The following is an 8,948-nucleotide window of genomic DNA, read 5'->3' on the forward strand; positions in this document are numbered from 1 at the left end:
CCCAGTTCCTCCCAGTTCCCCCAGTCCCCCCCAGTCCCCCCAGTCCCCCCAGTCCCCCCCAGTCCCTCCAGTCCCTCCCAGTTCCCCCAGTCCCCCCCAGTCCCCCCCAGTCCCCCCAGTCCCCCCAGTCCCTCCCAGTTCCCCCCAGTCCCTCCCAGTCCCCCCCAGTCCCCCCCAGTCCCCCCAGTCCCCCCCAGTCCCTCCCAGTTCCCCCCAGTCCCCCCAGTCCCCCCAGTCCCTCCCAGTCCCTCCCAGTCCCCCCCAGTCCCCCCCAGTTCCTCCCAGTCCCCCCCAGTCCCCCCAGTCCCCCCCAGTCCCTCCCAGTTCCTCCCAGTCCCCCCAGTTCCCCTCCCAGTCCGGAGGTGACGTCCCCGCCACCTTTGGGTGCTTCCGGCCGGAAGAGGCCTCGGGGGCACCCAGAGCTTTTGGGGTGGGGAGGGTCCGGGGTGGTTTTTGGGGGTCCCGGGGCAGTTTCGGGGGTCCCGGGGCAGTTTTGGTGGTCCCAGGCTGGTTTTTGGTGGTCCCAGGGTGGTTTTTGGGGTTCCCGGGGCAGTTTTTTTGGGGGTTTCCTGGGATTTTGGGGGTCCCAGAGTCGGGGATGAGCCGTGGGGGGCGGCAGGGGGGCGACAACGTCCCCTCGGAGCTGCTGGAGGAGCAGGAGAACCTGCGGATCTTCGAGCTGCTGGGCAGGAAATGCGTGGTGAGGGACTGGGGGAACTGGGGGGGAACTGGGAGGGACTGGGAAGGGGAACCGGGGGGGGTTGGGGAGGTTTGAGGGGCTTTGGGGGGGATTTGGGGGGATTTATGGGGGATTTGAGGGGGTTTTGGGGAGCTGTTGGATGAATTTTGGGGTCCCCGGGATGGATTTTGGGGTGTGTGGGAGGATTTTGGGATGGTCTCGGGGGGTTTTGGGGTCCCCGGGTTGGATTTTGGGGTCCCCAGGATGGATTTTGGGGTCTCTGGGGGGTTTTCGGGGTGATCTCAGGGGCATTTGGGGGGCTGTGGAATGGATTTTGGGGTCCCCAGGATGGATTTTGGAGTGTGTGGGAGGTTTTTGGGGTGGTCTCGGGGGGATTTTGGGTTCTCTGGGGGGTTTTGGGCTCCCCGGGATGGATTTTGGGGTCCCCAGGATGGATTTTGGGGTGTGTGGGAGGATTTTGGGGTGGTCTCGGGGGGATTTTGGGGTCTCTGGGACAGATTTTAGGATGCCGGGTGTCCCACCCCGCCGTGTCCCCGCAGACCCTGGTGACAGCCGTGGTCCAGCTGGTGGTGGCCGAGCCCGGGGGTGTCCCGGGGGGTCCCGGGGGGGTCCCGGGGGGCTCCTGGAACCTGCGGGGCTGCGGCGTCGCCTGCCTGGTGCGGGACAGCCCCCGGCGCTCCTACTTCATCCGCATCTTCCGCCTGCCCGTGAGTCTGGGGGGGCCCCGAAATCCCCGGGGGTCCCCGAAATCCTGGGGGGGGGTCCCCAAAATTCCCGGGGGTCCCCAAAATCCTGGGGGGGGGTCCCCAAAATCTTGGGGGGGTCTCTAAGTCATGAGGAGGGTCCCCAAATCCCAGTGGGCCGTGCCAAAGGCTGGGCAAGTCCCCAGATTTTGGGGTGGGGGGCTCCTGGGGGGTTTGGGGGGCTCCTGGGGGGTCTCTTGGGGGTTTGGGGGGTCCCCGGGAGGGTCCCTGACCCCAATTCCCCCTCCCCCCAGGCCGGGGTGCTGTGGTGGGAGCAGGAGCTGCAGGGGGGGATGGGCTACAAGACCCCCACCCCCTTTTTCCACACCTTCATCAGCCACGTGAGTGGGCGGGGCCCGACATGGGTGTGGTCGGTGGGTGGGGTCAGTGGGTGGAGCTGGGTCAGGTGGGAGGAGCCGTTTTAGGGGTGCGGGAAAAGGGGAGGGGCCAAGGGAATGTGGGTGTTATGGGAAGGGTCAAATTGTGTCGGGGGCGTGGTCTAGAGCAAGTGGGTGTGACCAGAAACTATGGGCGTGGTCAATCTAATGTGGGTGTGACCTGTGCACAATGTATGGGCATAACCATATATGGAAAGTGGGTGTGTCTGACACTGGGTGTGGCCTTTGATAAGCAACTCACGTGGCATGGCCATGTAAGGGGAAGTGGGCGTGGCTGTGAGCTTTGATGGGTGGGGCCAATAGGCCCATTAAGGGAAAGTGGGTGTGGTTTGCTGTAAGTGGGCATGGCCTGGCTGCCCATGGCCGCTCCTGATTGGCTCAGGAGGGGTGGGCGGGGCTGAACTTCGCATCCGAGGCCGAGGCGGCGACGTTTGAGGAGCGCGTCCAGGAGAGGCTGAGGCGGCGGCAGCAGCGGGCAGGTGAGAGATCCTCCCCAAAACACACCTGGGGACCCTCAAAACACACCTGGGGACCCCAAAATACACCTGAGGACCCCAAAATACACCTGGGGACCCCAAAATACACCTGAGGACCCCAAAATACACCTGGGGACCCTGAAATACACCTGGGGACCCTCAAAATACACCTGGGGACCCCAAAACACACCTGGGGACCCTCAAAACACACCTGGGGACCCCAAAATACACCTGGGGACCCTCAAAATACACCTGGGGACCCCAAAACACACCTGGGAACCCCAAAATACACCTGAGGACCCCAAAACACACCTGGGGACCCCAAAATGTACCTGGGGACCCTCAAAATACACCTGGGGACCCCAAGACACACCTGGGGCCCCCAAAATACACCTGAGGACCCCAAAACACACCTGAGGACCCCAAAATACACCTGGGGACCCTGAAAATGTACCTGGGGACCCCAGAATACACCTGGGGACCCCAAAACACACCTGGGGACCCTCAAAATGTACCTGAGATCCCCTAAAAATCCAGTGAACTCCCCCGAAATACACCTGGGGACCCCCAAAAGGCACCTGGGGACCCCCAAAAATCCAATGAAATGCCCCAAAGTGCACCTGGGACACCCCAAAATACACCTGGGACACCCCAAAATACACCGTGGAGCCCCCAAAACGGATCAGAACCTTCCAAATCCCCTTGGAATGCCCCAAATCCACCGGGACCCCCCCCCAAAAAAATCTCCCGGGACCCCCAACCCCCCCTGACCCCCCCTTTTCTCCCCCCACAGAGAAGCAGCCGCTGCCCCCTCCCCCACCCCCCGGCCAAGGTGAGTCCCGACCCCCCCCCCGGGGGGATTTGGGGGTCACTGGGGGGGTCCCAACCCCCTCCTGACCCTCCCTGTGCCCCCCCAGAGCGTCGGGGGAGCCTCCCCAGGACCCCCAACCCTGATGGTGAGTGGGGTGGGGTGGGGTCCTGCCCCATTTTTGGGGGGGTCCCGCCCCATTTTGGGGGGGGTCCTGCCCCGTTTTGGGGGGTCCTGCCCCATTTTGGGGGGGTCCCGCCCCATTTTTGGGGGGTCCTACCCCGTTTTGGGGGGTCCTGCCCCATTTTTGGGGGGCTTGGAGAGGGCCCAGAAGGGAATTCTAGGGTAATTTTGGGGTCTCTCGGTGGATTTTGGGGTCCCTGGGGTAATTTTGGGGTCTCTGGGGTGAGTTTGGGGTCTCTGGGGTGATTTTGGGGTCTCTGGGGTGGGTTTTGGGGTCCCTGGGGTGATTTTGGGGTCTCTGGGGTAATTTTGGGGTCTCTGGGGTGAGTTTGGGGTCTCTGGGGTGATTTTGAGGTCTCTGGGGAGGATTTTGGGGTCCCTGGGGTGGGTTTTGGGGTCTCTGGGGTGAGTTTTGGGGTCTCTGGGGTGGTTTTGGGGTCTCTGGGTGGATTTTGGGGTCTCTGGGGTGGGTTTTGGGGTCCCTGGGGTGAGTTTGGGGTCCCTGGGGTGGGTTTGGGGTCCCTGGGGTAATTTTGGGGTCTCTGGGGAGGATTTTGGGGTCCCTGGGGTGAGTTTGGGGTCTCTGGGGTGGTTTTGGGGTCTCTGGGGTGGATTTTGGGGTCTCTGGGGTGATTTTTGGGGTCTCTGGGTGGATTTTGGGGTCTCTGGGGTGGGTTTTGGGGTCCCTGGGGTGAGTTTGGGGTCCCTGGGGTGGGTTTGGGGTCCCTGGGGTAATTTTGGGGTCTCTGGGGAGGATTTTGGGGTCCCTGGGGTGAGTTTGGGGTCTCTGGGGTGATTTTAGGGTCCCTGGGGTGATTTTGGGGTCCCTGGGGTGGGTTTTTCTGTTCTGCCCCACACTTGGGGGTCCCGTAAGGATTTTTTCTTTTTAACCCCTTCCTCCCCGCCAGGTCCCCCCGTCCCCACCGTGCCCATCCCCAACCCCGACATCACCCCCAGCCGGTACCGGGGGCTGCCCAGCCCCCCCGCCGGCCCCTCCCCCACCCCGGGACCCCCCCCCCGGGCCGGGGCCCCCCCCGGGGAGCACAGGAAGGGGGGAGGACGCAAGAAAATCTCCAAGGCCGATATCGGGGCCCCCTCCGGCTTCAAGTGGGTCTGGGGGGGATTTGGGGTCTGGGGGGGGTTTGGGGTCTGGGGGATTTGGGGTCTGGGGGGGGATTTGGGGTCTGGGGGCGGTTTGGGGTCTGGGGGGGGATTTGGGGTTTGGGGGGGGTTTGGGGTCTGGGGGGGGATTTGGGGTCTGGGGGGGGATTTGGGGTCTGGGGGCGGTTTGGGGTCTGGGGGGGGATTTGGGGTCTGGGGGGGATTTGGGGTTTGGGGGGGATTTGGGGTCTGGGGGGGGATTTGGGGTCTGGGGGCGGTTTGGGGTCTGGGGGGGGATTTGGGGTCTGGGGGGGGTTTGGGGTCTGGGGGGGTCAAAGAGGGGATTTGGGGTTTGGGGGCATTTCTTGGGAGGATTTTGGGGTCTCTGGGGTCTGGGAGGGAGTTTGGGGGAAGCTCTTGGGGGGATTTTGGGGTCGGGGGGGTTTTAAGGTGTTTTTTTTGGGGGGGGAGTCTTTGGGGAGGTTTGGGGGTCTGTGGGGCAGGAGGGGTTATGGGGTGCAGGGGGTGTGTGGGGCTGGGGGCTCTCTGGGGTTTGGGGTCTCAGTGGGGTCTCAGTGGGGTCTCTCTGGGTCACGGGGGGGTCACGGGGGCGGGGTCTGACCTCTCTCCCCTCCCCCCCAGGCACGTGGGTCACATCCGGTGGGACCCCAACGGTGGCTTCGATGTAGGTGACCCCTCCCCCGCCGTGCCCCCCCGCCGGGGGGTGACACTGACCCATAGGGGTGACATCGCCCCGCCGGGGGGGTGACACTGACCCACAGGGGTGACATCGCCCCGCCGGGGGGTGACACTGACCCGTAGGGGTGACATCGCCCCGCCGGGGGGTGACACTGACCCACAGGGGTGACATCGCCCCGCCGGGGGGTGACACTGACCCGCAGGGGTGACATCGCCCCGCCGGGGGGCGACACTGACCCATAGGGGTGACAACGCCCCGCCGGGGGGTGACACTGACCCGCAGGGGTGACAACGCCCCGCCGGGGGGTGACACTGACCCATAGGGGTGACATCGCCCTGCCGGGGGGTGACACTGACCCATAGGGGTGACAACGCCCCGCCGGGGGGTGACACTGACCCGCAGGGGTGACAACGCCCCGCCGGGGGGTGACACTGACCCATAGGGGTGACATCGCCCCGCCGGGGGGGTGACACCGACCCGCAGGGGGTGACAACGCCCCGCCGGGGGGGTGACACCGACCCGCAGGGGTGACATCGCCCCGCCGGGGGGGTGACACCGACCCGCAGGGGTGACATCGCCCCGCCGCGGGGGGTGACACCGACCCGCAGGGGTGACATCGCCCCGCCGGGGGGTGACACCGACCCGCAGGGGTGACAACGCCCCGCCGGGGGGGTGACACCGACCCGCAGGGGTGACAACGCCCCGCCGGGGGGTGACACCGACCCGCAGGGGTGACAACGCCCCGCCGGGGGGGCGACACTGACCCGCAGGGGTGACAGCGCCCCGCCGGGGGGCGACACTGACCCGCAGGGGTGACAACGCCCCGCCGGGGGGCGACACTGACCCGCAGGGGTGACAGCGCCCCGCCGGGGGGTGACACCGACCCATAGGGGTGACATCGCCCCGCCGGGGGGGTGACACCGACCCGCAGGGGTGACAACGCCCCGCCGGGGGGTGACACCGACCCGCAGGGGTGACAACGCCCCGCCGGGGGGTGACACCGACCCGCAGGGGTGACATCGCCCCGCCGGGGGGTGACACCGACCCGCAGGGGTGACAACGCCCCGCCGGGGGGTGACACTGACCCGCAGGGGTGACAGCGCCCCGCCGGGGGGTGACACTGACCCGCAGGGGTGACAACGCCCCCGCCGGGGGGTGACACTGACCCATAGGGGTGACAACGCCCCGCCAGGGGGCGACACTGACCCGCAGGGGTGACAACGCCCCGCCGGGGGGTGACGGTGTCCCCGCGGCGTGTGACAGGCCTGTCCCCTGTGTCCCCCGTCCCCAGCTGGCGGCCCTGGACCCGGCGCTGCGGTCCCTCTTCGCCCAGGCCGGGGTCAGCGAGCGCCATTTGGCCGACGCCGAGACCTCGCGGCTGATCCACGACTTCATCGAGCGCCAGGGCGGGCTGCAGGCCGTGCGCCGCGAGATGGGGCAGCAGGGTGCGGCACCTGGGGCACCTGGGGACACCTGGGGGGCACCTGGGACACCTGGGACACCTGGGACACCTGGGGGGCACCTGGGACACCTGGGACACCTGGGACACCTGGGACACCTGGGGGGCACCTGGGACACCTGGGACACCTGGGGTGCACCTGGGAGGAACCTGGGAGGGAACTGGGGGGCAACTGGGGGGCACCTGAGGACACCTGGGGGCACCTGGGGACACCTGGGGGGCACCTGGGAGGAACCTGGGAGGGAGCTGGGGGGCACCTGGAGGTGCCAGGTGGGGCGGGGGGACACCCAGGGACACCTGAAGGGGTCTGGGGGTACCTGGAGGTTCCGTGGGGGGGTTCTGGGGTCACCTGGGGGGGTCACGGGGCACCCCCGGGGGTCTCTGTGCCCCCTCTGACCCCTCCCCCTCCTCTCTCTCTCTCTCTCTCTCCTCCCCCAGGGCCGCCCCCTCCCCCCCCAGGCCGTGGGACCCCCGCCCCTCCCCCGCCCCTCCCCCGCCCCTCCCCCCTCCTCCGGCCGCTCCCGCTCGGGGCTCCCCGCCCCTCCCCCACCCCGCCCCGGCCCTTCCCCTCCCCCTGCCCCTCCCCCTCCTCGAGGCCACGCCCCTCCCCCACGAGGCCCCGCCCCCTCCGGAGCGGCCGCTCCTCCCCCTCCCCCCCCCTCCGCCGCCCCCTCCCCCCCCCGGGGGAGCCCCCCCCACCCCCCCCTCGGGCCGGGGGGCGCTGCTGGACCAGATCCGCCAGGGGGTGACGCTCAACAAGGTCCGGGGGGACCCCAAAAATGGGGGGGAGGGGGCTGGGACCCCAAAAACGGGGGTGGGACCCCGAAAATGGGTGAAGGGAGCCCAAAGACGGGGGGTGGGACCCCAAAATCAGGGGTGGGGGTCCTAAAAAGGGGGGGGAGGGACCCCAAAGAGGGAAGTGGGACCCCCATGAAGAGGAGCTGGAACCATCGGGGGGGGCTGGGGACCCCAAAAAGGGGGGTTGGACCTAAAAAAGGGGGGGGTGGGACCCCCAAAATGGGAGGGAGGGGACCCCCAAAAATTGGAGGTGGGACCCTTGGGAGGGGCTGGGACCCCAAAAAGGGGCTGAGACCCCACAAAGGGTCTCACAGGGGGGCTGCCCTGACCTCGGGAGGTGTCTGTGGGGGAGGGGCGGGGGGTCTCCAGGTCCTGCCTGACCCCGCCCCCCTCCGTGGCCCCCCCCCCCCAGACCCCTGAGACCCCCGAGGTGGGCGCGGGCCCCGGCGCGGGGGGGCTCGTGGGGGCCCTCATGGACGTGATGCAGAAACGGAGCCGAGTCATCCATTCCTCGGGTGAGACCCCCCAAAAAAACCCCCCCAAAACCCCCAAAGAACCCCCAACCCCCCCAACGACACCCCCAAAGGAACCGAACCCCAAAAAATGCCCCAAAATCTTCCCAAGACCCTCCAAAAATAACCTGAGCCCCCAAACCCCCCCAAAAAACCCCTTGAGCTCCAAAGACCCCCAAAACCCCCCTTGATCCCCCAAAAATGCCTCCAAGACCCCCCCGAGTCCCCCAAAAGACCCCCCTGAGCCCTGCAAGACCCCCTCAAGACCCCCCTGAGCCCCCCCAAAACCCCCCAAGACCCCCCTGAGCCCCCAAAGACCCCCTGAGCCCCCCAAAGACCCCCCCAAAGACCCCCTGAGCCCTGCAACACCCCCCCAAGACCCCCCTGAGCCCCCCCAAGACCCCCCTGAGCCCCCCAAAGCCCCCCCAAGACCCCCCTGAGCCCCCCCATTTTTTACCCCCCCAGATGAAGGTGCTGCCAGCGAGGAGGAGGAGGATGATGATGAATGGGATGATTGAGCCCCCCCCCAAAACACCCCCAGACCCAAATTGTGCCCCCCCCCCCACCCCTCAAATCCCCTCCGGCCCCCCCAGCCCCGCCCCCAGCTCGGGGGGGGAGGGGCAGCAGATTTTCCCCCTCCCCCACCCCGATTTCCCAGCCCCGAAAAAAGCCAAATAAACGCCGGAGTCACGTGACCTGGTTCATCAATTAATTACCGTTTAATGAGCCTGGCTCCGGGAGGGGATCCCGGCGCCCACAGCGGCTCCGATCCGGGAAAACCGCGAGGAAAATGAGGAAAAACCAGGAAAAACCGGCGGATTTCGGGTCCGCCGCGGTGCGCGGGGGCTGCCGGGAGCGATATGCAAATGAGGCAGCGCCGCGGCCAATGGGAATCGGCCGATTTGCGCCTCTATGTAAATGAGGCTTCGCGGGTGCTGCTGGGAGCGGTATGCAAATAAAACGGACGGCGCGACCAATGGCGGGATCAGATAGTATGCAAATGAGGGCGGGCGGGAAGTTGTCAGCATGCAAATAAATCACGGCGCCAGCCAATGGGGAGGCGCGCAGCC

General features: G+C 67.0%; 1 protein-coding gene across 1 annotated transcript; it reads left to right on the plus strand.

Moving 5' to 3' along the window:
• The first annotated feature begins 357 nt into the window (after positions 1-357).
• Positions 358-8,396, plus strand: LOC136305857 (actin nucleation-promoting factor WAS-like). The gene is given in 13 exon segments (XM_066209177.1): positions 358-700; positions 1,240-1,407; positions 1,698-1,784; positions 2,224-2,320; positions 3,111-3,149; positions 3,235-3,273; positions 4,217-4,415; positions 5,052-5,094; positions 6,401-6,554; positions 7,007-7,116; positions 7,119-7,328; positions 7,779-7,881; positions 8,344-8,396. Coding segments are annotated over 13 exon segments (1,404 nt in total). The 5' UTR covers positions 358-598.
• Positions 8,397-8,948: the final 552 nt, after the last annotated feature.

Source organism: Chamaea fasciata, unplaced genomic scaffold (assembly GCF_029207755.1).
Source record: "Chamaea fasciata isolate MVZ Bird 193981 ecotype frontalis unplaced genomic scaffold, bChaFas1.0.hap1 SCAF_714, whole genome shotgun sequence".
Classification (NCBI taxonomy): domain Eukaryota; kingdom Metazoa; phylum Chordata; class Aves; order Passeriformes; family Sylviidae; genus Chamaea; species Chamaea fasciata.